This window comes from Callionymus lyra, chromosome 6 (genome assembly GCF_982586985.1).
Source record: "Callionymus lyra chromosome 6, fCalLyr1.hap1.1, whole genome shotgun sequence".
In the NCBI taxonomy this organism is placed as follows: domain Eukaryota; kingdom Metazoa; phylum Chordata; class Actinopteri; order Syngnathiformes; family Callionymidae; genus Callionymus; species Callionymus lyra.
Genome location: NC_141823.1, coordinates 12819190 through 12841090, shown reverse-complemented (window position 1 = coordinate 12841090; position 21901 = coordinate 12819190). Strand labels below are relative to the sequence as shown.

Genomic DNA, 21901 nt, shown 5'->3' with positions numbered 1-21901 from the left:
GTTTATCTTACATATATTAGAAATTGCATTTAATTAATTTGGTCTCTTGTCAAGAAAGACAACAGATACCAAAGTCATTGTGGAGAAATCCAGGTTGAAATAAAAGAAATGTTGCTCTGACCCAGTTTTTGTGTATTTAAAATCATTTTCACTCCAGTGGTTTGAGCAACAATTTTTCATCTTGCGCACATCATCGAGAACATTATGATCTGATTTCGAAAAACACTGGATAGTTTAGCAGTTTGACTTCAATATACTTAAATCAAAAAGATAAATACTGTACAAAAAAAAGAAAAGAAGACAACTATGTCATGCGTTGAGAATGTTCAAACGTTTCGCTGACAAGTTTTACTATGTTTAGGCTAAAGTTCAAAGTTCTGTGTCTGCCTATAAATAGTTCTACTGTCCCTCAAAGCGTTGCACTGGGACGACTACGAACGCAAAGTTTAGTTGTGACACAATGGTTTGCAGGAAACCTCTCTCAAACCACTACAGCCGTGAATGAGCCTGTGAGTGTGCTCACGTAGACAATGAAGCCAGAAAAGGACCAAGGACAAGTGCAGATAACTGTCCCGAAGTATTCCAACTATGCCATTGAACGTTGTGTAGCAGAGACACAAACACCTTAGGGACAGCATACCTCAGAAGATCACAGAGGATATGACATCCTGTGTGGCTGTGGGTGTGTTTGTGTTTGTCTATAAAGTGTGTTTTTAAAAAAAGATGTAAAATAAATAACGGAAAGAGATTTTGTGCGGTTACTTAACCACATCAGTTAATAGCCAGTTTATTAAATATAGCACGATAGTTATAAGTCCTCACGATGCGATAATAAAAAATACAAACACCTACCATTCAAAATTTGGGGAAATGAATTAAATTAAATAATTGGCTGAAAAAAACAAACAGATGTTATTCTTGAATATGCAACATGACTGTTCCTTGGCCGTTACCAGATAATAGGAAAATTGTTTGTTTGGAATAGTGCTGCCTTGACAACATATGATGACAAAAACATAGTATTACAAATCTAAGATTACGTAATAAGTTGCCAAAATTTACGAGAATTAATTTTGAAATGTTATGTGGAAAACAGGAAATCAGGAAATCAGCAATACAATTGAAAAACGAACGTTAAAAAACACTCTAGTTCCGTAAATTACTTAAAGGAGCAAATAAGTAATTTTGACATCTTAATAGTTTATTAAAGAGTTATCTGGACAAAATTAATCAAGCAAATTATTTAGTATTATGATGTGACCCATCAATTACGCTGGACGTCAGCTTTAGACTAAAGAAAATAAACATCCAGAGCATGTCCTACGTGACAATGATTGGGAAATGAAAAGGGCAACTTTGAATTCTTATGCAAGTGTCACAAGGTGGACGATCCCTTCTAAAGGTAATATTAAATGACCTGCTATGGACGGAGGAGGAGGAGGAGGAGCAGGTGTTTTTCCTTTCGATGCCTTTAAAGGTTTGAGACGTCAACGGTTGGAACATTTATTAAAAGAAATCTAATATTATCTTTAAGAGTCTGACAATTATTAAACGCAGGCGGAGACACACACTGAACAATGTTAGGAAGTAATAAGTAAGTAAGTAAGTATAGGTTATTTGTCAGGGGAAACCAAATAGAACACACTCAAATATGAGTTCAAATCTAAACAGGTACAAGGATCAACATTCAGGACACAAAGATTTTGTACACACACATTCGTACACAGGGCTGAAAGGACAGATTCCTAAATTAGAACACAGTCAAGTGACAAAGGAACTCCGGGGTAAGTCTGCTGCTGATGTAAAAGTGGATAAAGTCCTGCCCCAGGGCTTTTGCATTTATGTACCGCGTCATGTGCTACAGCGATGCCTTGCTTACACTCCACTGTGATATTCCAAAGTGACACAAGATCTGCAGTTTGACCTGCTAGGCATCATCAAGCGCATGAGACAGCAGCAATAAAAGCAGCGAGGACAACCCCAACACAGACTCGATGGGATGGTGCTGCATTCATTCAGGACCGGCCAACCTTCGGGAGTATGCTACTGATGCAGTTATTTTTAAAGACGGTGTGTCAGAGGAGGTGTATCGGGGAAGACGTCAGGAAGAAACCCTCACTTACTGCAGGATGGAAGAGATCCACACGCCAGACATTTTTGCCTTAAGACCTTAAACTAATCCACATTTCCTCACATCTAGTAATCTCTAAAGTCTTGACAGCATTATTATGATAGAAATATTATTATATACTTGAATGGAATAAGACATTATTATGCTCATGGGCTTTTGCAAAATGTGTTATGAAACTAAAAAGTTGGAGGTCAGGTTGTCCTTAATCTTTTAAATTAAAAATTAAACTCTGGGAATGATTGGCTACTATTTCCTTTCTTCACAACATCATGGACAACCTGACCACATCGTTTCCAAAGCGATGGAGAGAGGTTACCATAAATTGTTTTTTAAATAGTCCCATCATCAAAGTGTCTTCAAAAGACATGGACCACCTTTTTGTGAAGTTACACATTGGTGCAACAAAAGTAGAGTGATGTACAGTAACAGTCTTAAGAATTAAAACTGATCAAAAGACATTTGAGTCCTAGCGTTTGTGGGCTGGCATGTTAAAATCAAAGGCGTTTCTGGCATTTCAAATTACCAAAAGAATTATGAACTGAAAGGACTGGGGTATGTGGATAGAAGAGGTTACTTCAATTCTCAACTTTCACTCAAAATTGTGACTCATATTGTGATTTTGGATGACAAATCTGTGAGAATGAGCACATTTTAGGACTGAAATCGAAAACAGATTCAGATCTTCCTTTAAATAGTTTGGAAAACAGATTATATTGAATTGCATTTTACTGAATTAAACAATCAGGATGGTAAGCGATCAATGATAGCTAAGAAAACACAAATTCCATTGTGATCTCCAAGACCAAGCCGCCAGCAAAATCTAAAACAGAGAAACAGCCAAAGATATGTCTCTTTAATGAAGGTAAACAAGTGACCGAAGTGCAGATGTAGGTGGGTCAGGAGCCACCGGGGGCCAACCTGCCTGGTGTAAGTCCAAAAAAAAAAAAAACAGGGACGGATTTTTTTTCCTCCCAATATGCTGATCATCCATCAGGAAAGTCCTCAAACACTGAACTAAACGACGGAATGAATCATAACAAACTGATCCAAGAATTACAGTCGTATCCAGGTAACGAGTCCAAAAAAACATCACGTACTCCCTTTTGTTTTTTACCAGAAATTACAGTTGAACATCAGCGTGAAACAAATTAGGGATGTAATGAGCAAGAAAAATATAATTGTGTCATTTTGTCTAAACACAAGTGAGTTGAATAAAAGGTTAGACATTAAACTGTCAGGTCTAGTGAGCAATAAAGGGAAAAGAAACAGTCAAGGGTGAAAAGAAATACCCTTCATCAAAAAATAAAGAAAAATCCCTTTCATAATTTGTGGTAACTCCTAGGGTTTTACCAGTTTTGGGGGAAATTCTGGTTGTAAAATGAATACATAACAACGGGAGTCATTTCTAAACATTCCCGATCCAATAAATTGTCAACTCCATGATAGGAATCTGTCAAAGCTGAAGCCTAAATAGCTTTGGGATCAGCTCGATGACGTTCGCAACATAACCACCTCTGATAAAGGGAACGATCTGCGCTTTCATGTGCAAACATGCCTGCTTAAGCTAGCAAGTTAATCATAGTCCCTGCACTGTAGTTTTTGGACAGCAGGAACGTCTTTTCAAAGCCGTTTAATAAGTACTGAGTTCCACAATCATGTCAAGTGTCTTATATATTAAACAGGGATCTGGCGAGGCTGCCCTGCTGGCCTTCCAGAGTAAACCATTATGAATTTTCGGAGCTTCTAGTAGATAAGTGACAGAACAAACCAGTGAATGTGGCACATGTAAAGACGAACTACAAGGTATAATGAAGGCACTACGAGAAACAACAAGCTGTCCCTCGCAGCTGCTGTTATTCTAGTGTCACAGTATTAGCAACGGACAAATGTCACGAGCACTTAGCAGACTAGGTGAGAAAGTTAAATGAATGACCTAGGATGGATACAAAACATAGTATAAATGTATTGTTATTTTAAGAATGATTTTCTCACCAATAAATCGATTTTTATTTAAATTATGACAGTTGTCCATTATCTATTTACAACGGATCAAAACATCTTTTTAACCCTTGTGTTATCTCTGGGTCAAGGTGACCCGGAGGCCAGAAAACAAATGTGTTTGTGGTATCGCTTGTGTTACTTCTTGATCAAACTCTTTTTTTATTTTTTTTCATAGAGTACGTGAACGGGGTTGCTACAGCTTATGCAGAGTTAAATTTCTTTCTTTTTTTTTAAACTACCATTAGAACTTTGACAATTGGTCCAAAATTGAAAACACACACCATATTATTTTCATTGGTTCAATTTAACCCAAAGGTTTAAATTTTTAACCACAAAATAAACTTTTCCTTTAAGTGAACTGGAAAACTTTCCTTGACTCTCATCATGCTGATATCAAAACATAAATGACACCATGTCTCGTATACATTGCCAGGTACTTCATTCAGCCATTAAGACAAATGTTGCTTGTTCAGTTAATTCTCATTGAATTTACACTTTCCCTGTGATGCCCGAAGCAAACTTTCTGAAGTTGCTACATGAACCGCGTGAAATTAGACCTGCAAAGTGCATCTATGATTAAATAATATTTCCATATTTTATAGGTTTGAAACTAGCATACAATCTTTCTTATGCGTTTACATTTTGAAGACTTTTAGAAATTAGACTTATTGACAATTAAGGCCATATTTTAAGATTGTAGATAAATCTATGTTTGGGGTTTCAGGCTTCTCTTAAAAAAAAACATGCTGTATATTGAAAAAAAAACTGAGCACACGTATGAAGGAATGAAAGAAAGTGTAAACAGGGTTATCCTGGCCTTGTAGATCAGCACAATGGTAGTTGTGCGTCAGACTAGATAGCACCCGACAATGACCAGAGTCTGGAGCAGGTGCTTCCTCGACCGCCTCGGTCTCCTGCAGCTAATCACCCCCCGTTTCTCACAAATGTAAATAAATTAACCCATATAAACACTGCAGTGTTCTCGGAACAAAACAAGCATTGTGGAATTTGGTGCAACTGTGTGGGGAGGACTTTTAAGAGAAGATGAAAAGTCAACTCATGACAAAGTTATTTATCACTCGAAACACAACAATGGCTGTTTGAGTCATTTAAACAATGTTATAAAGTCCAAGTTTAATCAGTGAACAACACTAGACGGAAATTATCTTGCAGTCATTAGGAAAATGGAATAAAGTTTGAGGCAAACGTTCAACCCTCAAAGAACTAAAGATTCCCTTCAGTAATAAGATGCATTTTATAGTAATAGAAAATTTTATTGAACTTAAACTCATTTAAGGTAATAACTTTCAATGTGCACTTTACTTGCCGACTTAAATAAAATACATACTTCATTCATTTGTCTTTCATTCTTGTGTTGCCGAGTAATCTTAATTAGAAAAAAAATGTGTATTCCATGGGCGCATTCCGTCTTCATGTCATCCTGTGTATTCCCATTTCCCGCTTAGCTCATTGTGCTTTTCAGCATGGAAAGTCCTGCTTGTTTCCTGATTTGTTTAGCTCTACTGGCGCACGGACCATTGATTACTCATGTGTGGATCTTCCTGACAAACACATGATCCCATTCCCTGACAGGCTGGAACGGCATCCTGCAAACTGGAATGCGAATGTTTAGCGTAAGTTTAGCAAACATTTTGAGAGCGACGTGCCGTACGACATGTCAAGTTATGCGGCCGTGTCACCCGAGCAACAATGGAGGACACTTCTGATGTGACTAATGCGACTGTGGCGGCGGAAAAGCCTGTAAGTGAATAATGTCGCATTGCTGAAGATGAGCAATGGAGGTCTTCAAGTTTGCTCAAGAACTGCTTGGAGGCCAGATTAAGTTCAGCTCGATAATTGCACCTTTGCTGAGATCATGACAAAAGTGAGTCATGAAATCAAAGTTGAGTGATCAGTAAAAAATCTTCCCGCAAAAGGCGGAGCGACAGTCAACACATTTTCTGAATACCACAAGCATCCTTCCTGGAAGTGTGGGACACGTTCCTCATTACAGCGAGCTATACAGGAGGGGGGGGGGAGGTTGAAAAGTCAAAGTTCTAGACCGGAGAACTGACACAAATGTTTACAGTCTGGTCGTGTCGGGTCAAATTCCATAACCATACAAACCTTACCCCTCGGAGTAATATTGAGAATGTTTCCTTTTCTATTCCAGAGGAGAAAAAAAAAACATGCGAGGCAATTAATGAACATGTTGAATTGATTTTCCTTCTTTCAAACATTTTATGACTTCATCATGCTTTCTTCAATCCTTATTAATGGAACGGAATTAAAAGATAATCAACAACATCAAAAGTGACTAATACCAGAGCGAACGATTGGATTAAATTCAAAATCACTTCTTAAATAAGCCATGAGGAAACTGAGTAATACACAATAAAATTCACCACAAATCATATTATATGTTGGTAGATTCTGCGATATAGTAGATGGTGAATGATTTGAAAATGTTGACCAAAACATGACTCCACAAAATCGAAATCTTAAGTATCTGCCCGATTGGAAAAAGCAGGAACTAGTTAGCTTCATACTTTTCGTCGGGAGGCGGACTTGGACTCACTCTCGAGTTCAACACTGAAACGCGTGGCACGGCAAAATGTTTTCGACCCCTTAGACAGATGACAGAGCGTTTGTCTTCATCTCGACTAACACACACCATCACCGGCACGCACCGAGGTACAATCCAAGCATGAGCGTAAACAACGGAGATTTTCCATTGCAGAGAGCTTGCAAAAAGATTTCATTACAAACCAGATACGACCGCCAGAAATGTCTTCATATTTGAGTGCAGCTTGCATCGCACTGCTGGGTGACCTCAATCATTTCAAGGGAAAAATAACAGAAATGTAGTTAAATCTAGAATATTTTACCAAGTATACCACCATTACCACCTGGACTTACACAGTAGTGCGGGCCAAACATAGATTTAATAGCATATTCCTCGAGCTTCTCAGTTAAATACAATTATTAGAGGATGTGTATTCACCCACCGTATCAATAAGATTCGGACAAATTCAGTTTTATTTTCATTATTATGCATTTTTTGGCAAATAAGTGCAGCCCAGTTTTTAAAAGTAAGGTAATAAGTTAAGTAAATTCATTAATACCATGAGAACTAACCGGGTAAGAAGTGATCCTTCTTTTTATTCAAGTTAAATGTAACATATTTTAGCATAAATTGATTTGAATCACAAAACATAAGAGATTAATTTAGCTAAGAAGTTATGACTAAATAGAATACACCCATTCTAAACTATGAAGCTTCAACAGGAAAGTAAAATAACTTCAATTATGATGAAGAAATGACTCATTGCAAGTCTACGTGTTACCTTCATCTTATAACATCTATTTGCATTTATTGCATCTTCACTTCAATGCTCTCCAGTCAGTCTTTGGCACTTTGAGCAAAAAGCTTGTAGTCCACCCGATGAGCACGTGGAGCATGTCGAACACACACCTCAACAAATCATACTGGCCACTTTGACAAAGCGCTGTAAATAATGTCAAACCTAACACGTGGTAGGAATATTCAGATGTCGATTTTTCACGGGTCATCTGTGGACTTGAACAGGCATGCATAGGATGTTGAAAACTTCGAAGAATAACACATTTTTTTGGCAAGTCTTAAACTAATCCTATTGCATGTCCAACAGGGTTGTTTTTTTTTCGTATTCAACAGTTCTGGGATGTAACGTCAACATCATTCTTTATTTCACTGAAGTATTTATTTACAAGTGAAGCTGCATTAGCTTGGCAAGCTAGCTTCCCTTTCATGTGTTTGTGCAGCGTTCCTCGCTCGTCCGGCTGCACACGCACCATCTTCTTGTCACTCGCTCGCAAAATCTGTGTTTTGTAAATATGGGTAAATGTTTTCTTCGGTAAGGGAACCGTGTTATGTCACAGAAATCGGTTGCACATTAGTTATGGGAAGAATGCAATGCATTTTTTTCCATTCACAAAGTCAAATATACATACTTTCAAAGAATCAAAGAAAATCGGACATACTTGGATACTCAGTTGAAGGAAAGAGAGAGTTTATTGCAAATTTACTTCTCATAATAAACAGTGAAAGTGTCAGCAAAATTTTTTTTCAAATGTTAAGTAAAGATTTCCATGTAACATGAAACAGAAACAAAAAAAAGCTCCTTAATCTGTATTCCTTTCATCTGATTACTAGCAATAAAACCTAAAATTGGTTCCATTTGGAATCGTTACCCATCATTTGTCCTGGCTTCAAAACATTGAATTTATTCTTAGCGTTAAAGCCTGAAGGTAGAGCTGCAGAATTTTTCCAATTTATCAAGATTTTGGCTTCCACGATTAAAGAACCCTAAGCGCCTGAAATTGTTACAATTTTAGATAGAGCTTCACTGGAATCTTATAGAGTTCACCTAGTTGTCAGCCAAACCACTAGGGGGCCACCACATGATTCATACCTCATTAAAGTGCCTTAAATAACAAGAGAGTAGCAGAGCAGTAATCTCAAACCACTTCTGAAATAGCTAATAATGTCAGAAGAAAGATGGAAAGAAACATTCGGAGCAAGTTGCCATTTGTAATAGCACTTTTATATCATTATTCTGGTGTTGTTTGTTTGTTTTTAACTCAACTTCTACAAGCAAATTTTGCTTGTCCTTATACTGATATAGATTTTACATTATTCTTGATAAAGTGCAACTTTCACCTGTCCAATACTAGCTTTTTTATGTATAATCTGTGTAAGTTATTCTGTGATCTCTTCTGCCGATACTATAAAAAACATCCAGTGGGATAAAGGTTATCTTAACTTGGTTATTATATTAATATACATTTTAATCTTAATAATAATTCATTGTATTAAAGGAGATCTGTCAGGACGCACAAGGAAACTTTTCAGATAAAAAGGAAGAATATAATCACATAATTGAATTAAGACTAAAAAGAAATCTACATTATTTACCATTTCAAAATAAGCATTTCGCAGCTCTTGCACCTTTTTCTGTTTGTGTCTACCACTTTTACTTCTTAACTATTATATCAAAAATATTATTCAGCATTTTGATTAATTGGATTATGTAGAAGGATATATAGAAGGATATATTGATATACTGTACTTATATAAAACAATATTTATTTTGACGGTAATGTATGATATTAAAAAGCAGTGTATATATTTTTTTATTAACTCTTGTAAAATACAAATACAGATCGCTCTGTTTGAATTCAGTAAGTTGATGTTAAGCATGTAACAGCAATGTATGTTTATGTTACAACAGTTTTCCAATTAAATTCTCCCTTCAGTACTGCAATATATCGTACCATTGCCCCTATATGCTAAGTATCGTATCACCAGATTCATGCCACACCCTTAGTTTACAAAATATATTATGAGTTAATAAAATGCCAAAAATGACATATACAGACTTGCATTCTACCAAAATAGCTTGAGAAATACACTTAAGCTTCTTTCAATAGTCCAATTTTCCCTTGCATTTCATCCATAAATACGTAAGAAAACGAGCCTCAAAGGTAAACGTCAGCTCCTCTAAACCAGGCAGAAGAACAAAACAAATTGAAAAATAGGTCAACGCAAACAAAACAATTGTCTCAAAAGACAATTAGTTTTGCTTTGAAATGTTTACTATACATGTTCTCCGCCATTTGCGTACTTTAATTAGTCACGGTTGTTGTTTGTGTTCATTACGGAAACATCGTTCTCCACGAAGCGAGGCGGTGGAAATCTACTAGATATGAAATGTGGTGACCTCTATCTACAAATCTGGCTCATCCGTTGCAGATGAGGGCTTGGGCTGGTTCCTATCATCATCACTTGCCTGCGAAGATTGAAAACACATTTTTTGCGCGCACAAGTTGTAAACGCTTTTTTAAGTACATTCCTCATCTGTGGTTGTTTAGTTTGCTGGGGGCCTGTTGTAACCACAACATGCTTTTCGTGCTCAGCCCGTCCACTGTGTTCTACGGATGTGAGCTTTTGGTGTTTATAAATGACTCATGTCTTTTTCGGAACAATCTGCAAATAATAAAGTTTTACATACCGGCACAAAACCCAGCCAAATGCTAATTGCTCGGTGGGTCTGTAAAACACCATGGTGTACCTTCATTAAAGCTTCAAAGCTGGATCTACGTTTATTTGGCCCCCAACCTAGATAGTCGGACGAATTGTTGTGAAGCGACAGCCAGTATAGAACCTCAGTTATGTAGCCATTGGTTCCAGATTCAGCATCAACAACTTCATATTTTAAAAATAATATACCTTTTTTTTTTTTTACTTAACAGCCATTCAAGCATCTCAGATACAGTTATATATATATATTATCAATTGTACAATTGTACTGTATTTACATCACATTCAATTGTGTTATATTATTATATTAAATTAAAGAGATTTCTTGCTCTGTTTTTTAATTTATTTTTGTCCACTGCTCTCTTACATTCACCAAAAAAATACCCATTTTGAATGAGTCATAAAAAACTTGAAAATAAATTCCTGAAAATGAAGTTGCCAGAGTCTCAAGACTTTCCCTTATTTTACAAGAATACAATTACTTCTGCTTTGTCGATGTTGCTTTGTAGTTTCACTTCAAGTATTTGCACCACCGCAAAAATTACCTCACCTTGTAACACTGATAATGAAATATGCTTGCCGTGTCATATATTTCCTCACATGTCATTTTGGACATCAATGAATCTCTCAAGAGATTCCTCTGTCATGCAACATCTCCCTAATTCAAAACGTCATCTGTCGAATTTGATGAACAACAAAAAGAAATGGATAAAAATAGCCAACAAGACTGAAACAAATCCAGAAAAAAAACAAGTTTAGCCTGGGTTTTCTCAACGTCAGGTAAACAAGAAACATGCCTCATGCTCTCATGGTCTGGTGGGGATTGTAGTATGTCTCAATTTAAGTCGAGCTGACACGCCATGATGAAAACTTGGTGTGCATCCCTTTAGGAGGGTGGAACAGTTAAATTTACACACAAGCACACTGGAATGAGGGATGGTATGCAAGTCCTCGATGACATCTGGAAACACTAAGGTTATAGACTGTGTTGAACTTGTGCAAGTGTTTCTAAATATAAACTCAAGGAAAGCATGACAGGGTGTTTAACAGATGATGCTCCGTGATTAGAAACATCCAGGTTTCGTCCGACAGAGTCAATAGGAGGCTAGAGGTCCAAAGTGGATTTCCTCATTGTACAAAATGTATTTTTGAACTCACTTGAAATGTTTTGGACATACCAATCTTTGACTTATGAAGCAGAGCCAATGCTGATTTTTTTTACTCTGAATAAAAACAACATCTGTCTAAAACTAGGTACATAATAACAAAAATGCACGAAAACCCTTTTATGTCAAATATTATATTAGTTTTAACTGGTGCTGGGTATAGGCAAGAATCTGGCCATACGATACCTATCACGATACATGTGTGACAATACGATGTATTGGGATGTATTGCAATATTTTAGGAACAAAAATATATTGTTTCTTTCATTTAATTGTACAAAAACCATCATAGCATAGTAATCATGGCTGTCAAAGCGCTTTGTGACCCTGGTCTAGAAAGGCGCTATATAAATAGAGATTATTATTATTATTATTATTATTATTAATCATCCAATGCATTACATGCATGACATCACGTCGACGACACTTTTTTTTCTCTACTCAAATGTGAAAGAGCTTGTAGGAAATTTCTTGTAGGAAAATATTAACAAAAGAAAATGTATATTAACAATGCAAAAGGAAATGCATTTACAGTCTCAAACGACCTGGAGCAACATGACAAATCCAGTATCTGTCGGTGCTTATTTTTTTTAAGTCAACATATTTCTAGAGGAAGACATGCTGGTCCACATGCCCAGATTTCATACTGCAGATCTTATCGACGTCGCCACTGTCTTGCATTGTTTTTAAGACAAAATGGTTTCAGACATCAGCTTTGAAAGCTGCTGGAGCCTGGTGTATCCTTTCTTTTTTAAGTCATCGCTGCCAGTTCACCGGTTTTGTTGTTACTTTGGGCACAGAGCAAATAATGAACTCTGTCAAATTAAAGCACACAAATGAATAAACGCCATGAATATTTGAAATGTTAATTATACATTAAAACATCAAATGATAAAATGTTGTTTCAAATATATATATAAAATATTGCAATATATTGTAACATCAATATTTCACTAGTATTATATTAGACGTACATGTGCAGCAAGCCCTGCAGAATTCTGAAGAGAAAGAGTGACTAATTCAGACCCGCATAGTTGATTTTATTAGGTCTGGGCCCAGTCTGACACACTGCCTCTCATATAAAATATAACTCGCAGGATCAACTAATGGACGCCAACACACACAGCAGGTTACACAGGAAGTCGACTGCATGCCTTTCTAAAAAAATAATAGTTGACTTATATGATGAAAATAACGCCACACACTTGTCTGTAATGAGTTGCCTGAATAAACTCATTACTAGGACATCAATATTGAGCAACAGTTAACACCCTCTGGCCACAGAATCTTCACAGCAGTATCGGTTAGGTTACAATAACAGGATGAACGTATAATGTCTGTCGTTAAGTAAAAGCAAAAGCAATACTTATTGATATTAAAGTTAGACATGTTGTGGAATGGTGGAACATTTTTTCTCTTGTAAACTATTTTCAGATGGATCATTCATTAATACTTTATTAGAATTGAAGTTGACAGGTGAAAATAGAACAGGAAAACAACCACTGATAAAAGTAGTTCTGGTAAAATGAAACTTAAAGAGAATAGATGTGACTAGAGAAGATACTCAAAATAGATACAGGTGGTTGAGACTGACTTGCTTCCATTAAGGGGAAAGAACAAGAAAGTTTTCTTATTAAATATGGTATTTTAAGTCAATCACTTACCATTTCCACGCCCTGAGGAAAAGCGGTCCCCTCCCAGTCCTTTTGGGGATATCTCTGAATGATCTTTCCGCATCCTTCGCCTGATCCTGAAGAGAAAATGACGAAAAGAATCAACAAGTGCTAAATAAAATGTTTATGGGGAGGAAAAAATGCATTATAACGACAGTAAAATATGTTTGGTTTTCTTGTCATTTTGCAGTGCGAGCAATATGTAAAAGTGAAAGTAAATAATAATAAAAATTGAAATAACTGGTATGTTTTTTAAGTTGACTCATACAAGGAAGGAAACATCATCATTGGCAGATGTATTACAATATGAGACACAACCTGCTGCAGAATCACTTTGACTGAACACAGATGTTAAATATATTTTGCTTACATAAACTATTATCTAAAAAGCGACAACAGAGAAGCGCAATCGCATACCCTATACGTGTGTTTTTTATAACAAACATTTTTATAGGCCAAACCCTTTGGTGGAAAACCAAAAGCTTAGTCTAGTTTTGGGTACATTTAATAAGATTCAATAACATTCTGCCGTTTATTATATAAAGAGCAGAATCCAAGGTTTATCGAAAGCCTGATAATCCAGATAAGGTTAATTTAGCAAAGATGTGCTCCGTTTCTCTTTCTTGGTTATGACACAACTGAAAATCAATGACCCATTTCAATGAGTAAAGAAGTTGGAGGTATTTTTCAAGAGCTGCAGTTCATTGAGAGTACTTCCCCATCACTTGCATTTCTGCTTGACCTAATGTACCTGCGATGGTATAGAACGCAGCAATACAATTAGGTCTCTGGGGGGAGGAATATATTCAGATATTATTTTTGACAGATACTTCAAGTTTGAATCCAAAAGAATTTCCAAATGTATGTAGGTCAACATATTCCGAGCGAGCCGGTGGACAGAGGTGGACTATAAAAAATGCAGAAATTTAACTTGCAGCTGGGAAATGAAGCGTAAAATTTTCTCTAAAACCAAAGTAAGTTTTAAAAACAGTTAGTTAACAGATGTTTTTAGGTTCAGAAATACAATTTGATTGTAGGAAAACTTGATAAATCAAGTCATTTTATATGGCCCGTCGAATGGTTAGCTCAAATAAAGTAAAATTTCACTTTAAGTAGAGATAAAGAAGAGAAAAAAAATAATTAATTATAGACCAACTTCCAATAAGAATACAACTGACTTTGAAGAAAAGGAACATTGATAATTTGACAATATTGTAACCAAACACTTCCTGTGACAGATAGTTTGGTTAAGATATGAGCTTTTTTTTTGGCCCCGACTCCAATTGTTGAAAGACTTTGGCCCCTTGTATAATTGGGTTTGACACACTTGCTCCAAGCAATTGATATGTCGTGTAATTTAATTTCCCCTTTAATCATATTGCATGATTTATATTTTTTAATTATTAAAAAGAAGTATTTATCATGATCATCCCAGCATTTTCCATTTCTTCCGCAGCATGTGTCACAGTGCGCTGTGTGACCAGATGACTGCATCTCAGTGTTATTTTAAACACTTCCACATTTTGACAGTTAAAAAAAAAAAGACAAATCAATCGGTCAGAAGAAATTGATTTCATATGCTTGATTGTTGGTATTCGCTCAAAAAAGGAGAGGTGATGAAATACCTCAACGCTCAGAAACAAATCATTTACTTGACTAGATGTCAGAATGAGATCACATGAACATTCTTATCAGACGAAAGGAAGTGAAGTCAGTGGTAACAATACAAGATGTTAAATTATGATTAGCAATACGCTTGAAAACACGTGGCTCGAGCAAACAATAGAACGGGAATTACTTGAGAAACATGTCTAGATCGTATCTGATCGTCCCCATATACGGTTAACCATTAACTTAACTTACTCGGAAACACTTTACCGAGCAGGACATCTGGATTTTCGAGGCGACTTTTAAGTGCGGACGTGTGAGGTGGCACGAAGTCCTGACTGTTACATGTCTTCAGGTCCTTCTTTCCAATTTAATTGAAATCACATGGTTGCACTGGCAAGTAGTAATTTTCAACCATGGATGAAAATAAATGACAGAATTCCTCACATTCCACAAAGCTCCTCTCTTATATTAAAACAAGCTGCGCCTTTAAACGCCGCCTCCCTAATAACTATAAAGAACCCCAGCAAGGATAATTGAACCCAGGCCTAAAACAGGAACATGGTAATTTAAGCATCTGTTAAAAAATGCGACGCAGGTTTTAATCAGAAATGCTTTATTTAACTTTTGAAGTTATGCCAACACGAATAATAATTGACATGTACGAGGACCTCAGGTGAATGCATAACATGTGTAGGTTTTAAATATAAAGCGTTATTCCACCATCTTGTTTTCTATGCTCCGTTGATTTTTAACGTTTTTAACAGGTTGATAATAGACTTCAAATGTGTTTTATCCTTTGGGGCAGTGATATAGTTGTTTAGAAATCAGTCATTTGGGTCAAAAACCTTTCCCACGATACTGTATTGATAATCAATACTGTACTGATTAGTTTTTTATTCAATATTAACCTGCCAATATATTAATGGCGTTTGTTCATTTTTGTGTTGCAAATAAACTTCCAGCCATTTTATGGTATTAGTCATTACAGCCTCCTTGCCAAAGAATCCTGTGAGATCTAAGCGATGACTGAGGACAAGAGGACACAGACGAATCTTTTGAAGCTGAAGTATGGGCTTGTTTTGGTTTCAAAACCAATTAAAAGCGGTTGAGACTCTGTCTGAGCCATTTAGTGTTTAAATTCTGTAAAGCCAGAGTCGTCGGGCAATACCACAAATATACGGTTGTTCATCATCACCAGATTCTTGCCAAAACACACCCCAAAATTGAGTGATAAGATATGATGGCTTTACCAACATAGCCAAAAGACAGTAACGTCAATATTAATTAAATTAAATTAAATTAAATCAACCCTCACATCTATGCCTTTGACGTTAAGAAGGAATTGGACACACACAGATGTGAATTTCAGTTTAGTTTTAATAGGAGCATGCACATAAAAAGACTGAGCTTCAATAGAAAAACAGCACTCGTAGAGAAACGGGAACAGTTGAGCCTGAGCTTTTGGACTTAATTTGTACTGTACATATATATATGTTGGATCAAATTAACATTTCATGGATTGATTACATGAAAAAATGAAAGCCAAGTTTCAGTTCTATTGAAAAACAGCTGTAACACTTTATCTAAGATCAGTATCACATACGTAACCTTTTTATTATCAGGTAAAAAATACTCAATACTAAATAAAGGTGCGAAATGTTCGGGAAAAAGCACAAAGTTATTTCTATAGATAAGCTTGTATATATAACAGTTGTCTGTTCAGAAAAAATGATGGTGAAACAACCGGTTATCATCAACATTCAAGTAGTTATGTTTTTTTTTAATCATTTATCTTGATAGGATTTAACGATTACTCACACAAGAAAATGCCTTTTTAAACCATCAGCACTTTTGGAAATGAGTAATTTCCAGATAATATTGTGAAATCACTTGAGTTTAAATTGTATAAGGTGTGCTTACATCTGGCTTTGTTCAAATAAATCTTTGCAATGTAAATTAATTGTGCCGATAGTACATTTATATTAAACATATTGGTTGTAAGTCATGTCTACCCTTCTTTTATTTATAATACATTTTTGTTTATTTATTTTCATGCATTAATTAGATTTTTTTTTTTTATTATTATCCTTAAATTATTGATTACATTTTTAAATGTTGTATTGTTGCTGCCAGCCAAAACAATGTTTGACAATAAAGATTTTATCTATTTTATAAATGACACTTCTTCCCAAATAAAATCCGCAAAACCCAATCCAATAGCAGGGTTCAGATTTCACCACGGTAACCACGGTACTTGCCGTGCACGTCCTCAACACTTGCCCTGAAAAATGTACCCGTGTTTACGGCAACAACTTGCCGTGAATGCCCTTGGCTTTTAATTTGTTAATAAATACTGGTAGTTGAATTAACATAATAAAATCGTCCCAACTTGATTGTTATCTAACATTTTCAACGGTTCAATATCTAACGGTAAAAGGTAAACAACATGAAAAAAAAGGAAAGACGAGGAATTAAAGGCTGTTGTGAAAAATACACAACTTTTTTAGGTACGTTTATTTCATTGATAAATGCAAAGTATTTAGTGGTTTCTTTGCCCTCGAAACTCGCCGGGTCCTAAACCTGTCGATGTTGTTTATGTGTGTGTTTATTTTGATTCGTGGCAGTCAGGGACCAAGTGTGTAACACACGTGGATTTGTATACTTTTTGTACATTGAAATCAAGCCGCTAATAAAAATGATAATATTGATAGAATGATAATTGCATGGCGTTTTATATATTTGTTTATTATTTCCTCTAAACTATATTTATATTTATATATAGATATATATCTATATCTATATATATAGATAAAGATATATTGAGGTAAAGGGGGATAGACCGGTCTAGGGGGCATGTGGGCATGACTAACATGGTTTATATTCAGTGATTAACCAAATCTCATTACTCATTTTACTTTTAAATATAATCCAGTCATTTATATTATTATGTTCTTGTAATTCCAATTGCTTAAACATGTATGCCAGGTGCTTATTTATTCAAAGCATTTTATTTATGTTTGTGAATATTTGTTATAATACATCTTTGTTATAAATTAATAATTACTAGCAGTAGAAGCCCAAGAAGTTAATGCACAGCTGATACGCTAACATGACATTATGTCAAACCTGAGTACATTATTTAAAAATGTTACTGCATTATTTGTTGCAAGCCAAAAAATGACTGAAAATAATACTATATTGAAATTGTCATTTTACTTTCTTGTTGTTTTCAATAGGTGTTAATAAGAGCATGATACATATATATATATATATATATATACTGTATATATACACACACACAAACATTTTCTTTGGTGCCCCTACTTCGAAAGAAATGTTTGCCTTGGTGCCCTTAAATATATGCTCTTTTTTAAGGCAACACTTCCCTTGACCTTAAAGATTTTAAATTCAAAGCCTGCAATAGGTTTTATTAATGCACCATTATTACCAGTATTACAGCCAATAACGTGTCCTCATACTAAGCAACATAAACTTTTTACATTCTCCGATTTCACCAAAGATTTTAAATGCTTTATGAAAAACTCTTCTCAAGCCCACGCCAAATTGGTTATTTAAATTAACTGAGGGAATCTATAATGTGCTATAAAAATACTCAATTACAACGTATGAGTATAAAAAGAGAATCGCATTTCACCCTTTATTTGAACACAAACTTGGAAAGCTGTCAGACAAATACTTAACAACGCTGATGCATCCAAAGGCTGCAGTAAATCATACAAGTTAAATTAAATTAGACCAAAAAAAAGGATGAAAGGGGCTAGCTAGAATGCTCTTTTTCAAGCCCACTGAAACGTTTCTTATGTAAAATATCTGCTTCAGATCAGTATTACCAATCAAGGAAGACTTTTTCAAAGTAGCCATTACAAAAGGCTAAAGAATGAAGCACTTTATAAAGTCACAGGCGGAAATGTGTTCTCAGATTTATTGAAGTAACATTTGTTAATTGTTTAATTCTGGTATTTACTTAGACCGCTATGACGGAGAAAATGTTTCTTTAGTTCACAAATGTCACAAGAGCCATTTTAGAATTTAGAAAAGATCACATTTTTGCCACATAACTTTGCTTGTGGGTGTAATGCAGCAAACACACAAATCTTTGTTTGAAGGGTTTTAACAGAGATCCGATTGACAAATATCTGAAAAAAGATACACATGTGCACGTTATATAAAGAGGCATTTCTAAGCTATGTTTAATACATAACAGCAAAAAAGAACTTTCGAAACACTATACAATTTTAAAGATATGTCCACTTAGGTCAATGTCATACTTGTACAATGATGCACATGGAAGCATTTTGCTCAGAGTCAGTGTATTCCTCTTTTTTTTTTTGGTTTTGTGTGATTGCAATAGTTACATAAGCCTTTCACCAAATTCAGAACAGATACTCTCAACTATTAGGTTACCGATAGATGGGATTGTGTGTCTTTGTAAGCACATTCCACAACTGTTTGAATCAATATAAAAAGACACAAATGGTTTGGAGAACAGATGGGGGAATAAAGCATCATTTTTATAAGCTTATAGTTTATGGTCAAAAACACACATGACTGAACATCTGCTGGAATGGTACGATTTCATTGTCCTAGTTTAACACCGGGAACGAGGGTTCAAGTTTATACAGATCATCCACCTTTAAACTTCTCATCTGTAGTTAAGTACCCGGGGATACTCAAATTTAAAAAATAAATTAAAAGTTTAATATAAATAGGTTCAATACATTCTGTTCTGGCCATAAATGGATTTCCAGAAATAAAAAAATAATTGATGGTCATATAAGGAAGTGGTCTTCAACCTTTTTTGCAAAACGAACCGGTTTAATGTTGGTATTTTGTTTTTAACGGACCAGCCTACAGATGAAAAAAATGAAAAGGCATGACCTGCAGAAACCTTTTAGTGAATAAAAACACATCTCACTATAACGCTGAGTCAGCGAGAGCTTGTGCGTTTCTCCCTTTTTTTTGAGTAAAATTGAACCGGAATAGTATATTGATTTGTCGAGAGTCATAGGCTCATATTACTTCGGAAAAAATCTTAAAATATCTTATAGACGATAATAATAATCGTTACAACAAAAATGAAACAATTGTATTTTTCTCTTACGGCCCAGTATCAAATGCCTCGTGGACCGGTATCGGTCACGGTGGTTAGGGACCACTGATATAAGGAACCGTGAAAAATAAAAGTTGATTCCCACGCGTTTGTCTTGAGGAGCATTTCTTTCAATGTTGTTAAAGTAAATCAGTAAGTAATTTATATTTATACAGCGCTTTTCTAGACAGGGGTCTGCATTAGTATGCATTAGGATAGTGTACGTACTAACTAGTACGCAAATTCTCAACAGATAGTATGTCTCAAATCAAACACTGGTGCTACGCACTAACAGGTAATGACGCTACAGCTTCTTCTTCTACTTCTATTTAACGATGGTTGCAACCAGCTGTAGGAACACTATCGCCGACACCTGCTTGCAACACGTTTTGCAAGTTTGGAAGAAGAAATAAAGAGAAAATATGAGAATCGAAGTATTTGCGAGATATTTAAGCTGGTATCAGCACCGAAGACGAATTATCCTTCTACTGCTGCTGAAAATGCACCTGTAAGTATATGAATATATGTATATATATATGACGTAACTTCCGTTTACAACGTCACTAAGATGGAGACGTCTAGGGTAGATAGTGTCCATCGAACCATACTCATTTTTGTGGGCGTTTTAGTACGACAATTTAGTGTGCATGGCCCACTAAATTTCGCATACTAAGAATTAAGACGCACTTACGCACTAAAAATACTAACTTTGAGTACGCAAGTATGCGATTTGAGACACGGCACAAGATAACACAGAGAACAACACGGTAGTCCCTGAAAATCTGAAAAAAAGCCTTCACGAATAAGAGAGTCTTAAGATGTTATTGACTAGGATTAGTAAAAGCAATATTACTAATAATAATACATAATAATACTAGTAAAGTCCTCCTCAACATCCATAGCTTCAATCCATTTATTTAAAAGCATATGTCAGAGACGGAGGTAAAAACATGTATTGTCAAAATGGTTTCTTAAAAAGAATCAGTGAAAAATGGGGACCATGAGGAAACTTTGAATGGACTCCTGCACAACTTCCTGTCCCACCAAGAGTGGAGGGAGAGCAGGGGTTCTCCGGATCACAAGTGGGGGCAAGTCTTACCCGCAGCTGTTGCGAAGAAACGCCCATAAAGAAGTTAAAAAAAAAAAGAAATCCACCAAAACTTCCGATACAAACAACAACACATCAAATGTATGACAAGTGCATCTACTGTCTGGACGTAGAAACAACAGCTGACATTACGCAACGATCACACAGACAGGGACGCAAACATTGCTATTTTTAAAGAAAAAACCCGTTAATGAAGCTTTTTTTAGAAACAACAGTTATTTTGCCAGTTGAAAAAGATGTTTGTATTTCACACGTTATCCTCGTAACTGTCAGTGAAGCGTCTCAGGGATGATCAACAGGGACAGGATGTGACACACTTTCAATCCATGAAAAAGTTTCGCTTCTTCCCAGATACAATTATGGTCACCCTTTTTTAAAAAAACAACAACTTTGTAGCTCACAAACACATCCAAATTAAAGTTAAAATCCCACCAGGAAGCGGAAACGCATCCCATAAAAAACGCCTTTTAACAGCGAGGGAGGAGAAGATGTTTCCAGGCTTTTTTTTTTAGGCTGTGTGGCTAAGCTAACGATGCTAAGCATCAACATCAACACGACTGTTCGCTTCAAATACTCGTACTCACCGGCCTTCTCGTGGTCGTATCCCACGACGATAAAATAGTCAGCAAATCTCGCCATATCCTTTGCTTTTCCCGGGCTATATCAAAACAATTCAGCATTTTTCCTGCTTCCAAAGCACAGCCATTTTTTTGACAGAAGGAGTGTCAGTGCGCATGCGTGCGGCAGCTGGAGCCCTCCATATGGGCGTGGGTCCACCAGTTTACAAATAAACCTCTGTTGCCCACTCAGGGATTATTTTAGGGCTGTGGGGGGTCAGTACCAAATACACATTAACAACACAACACTTTGTCGAATTCCTTTCATCCGAAACAACTGCTACTATACCAGGGGCCAAACAATAGTGCATGGATGGAACCAACAAGTTAGACTCTCATTCATTATTCAATGTTTTATGGATTCCTTGTGGAGTTTTTACAGATACGAGTCGGTCCCTTAGA

General features: G+C 35.9%; 1 protein-coding gene across 2 annotated transcripts in view; it reads right to left on the bottom strand.

Moving 5' to 3' along the window:
- The window catches only part of sbf2 (SET binding factor 2), a 76398-nt gene extending 54713 nt beyond the window's left edge, over positions 1 to 21685 (bottom strand). For both annotated transcript variants that reach the window (XM_087793734.1, XM_087793735.1), the window contains exons 1-2: positions 21467 to 21685; positions 13045 to 13130 (exon numbers count right to left, since the gene is read on the bottom strand). In XM_087793734.1, the coding sequence (XP_087649860.1) occupies positions 13045 to 13130; positions 21467 to 21521 (141 nt within the window). In that variant the 5' untranslated portion in view covers positions 21522 to 21685. The remainder of the gene's footprint in view (positions 1 to 13044; positions 13131 to 21466) is intronic.
- Positions 21686 to 21901: the final 216 nt, after the last annotated feature.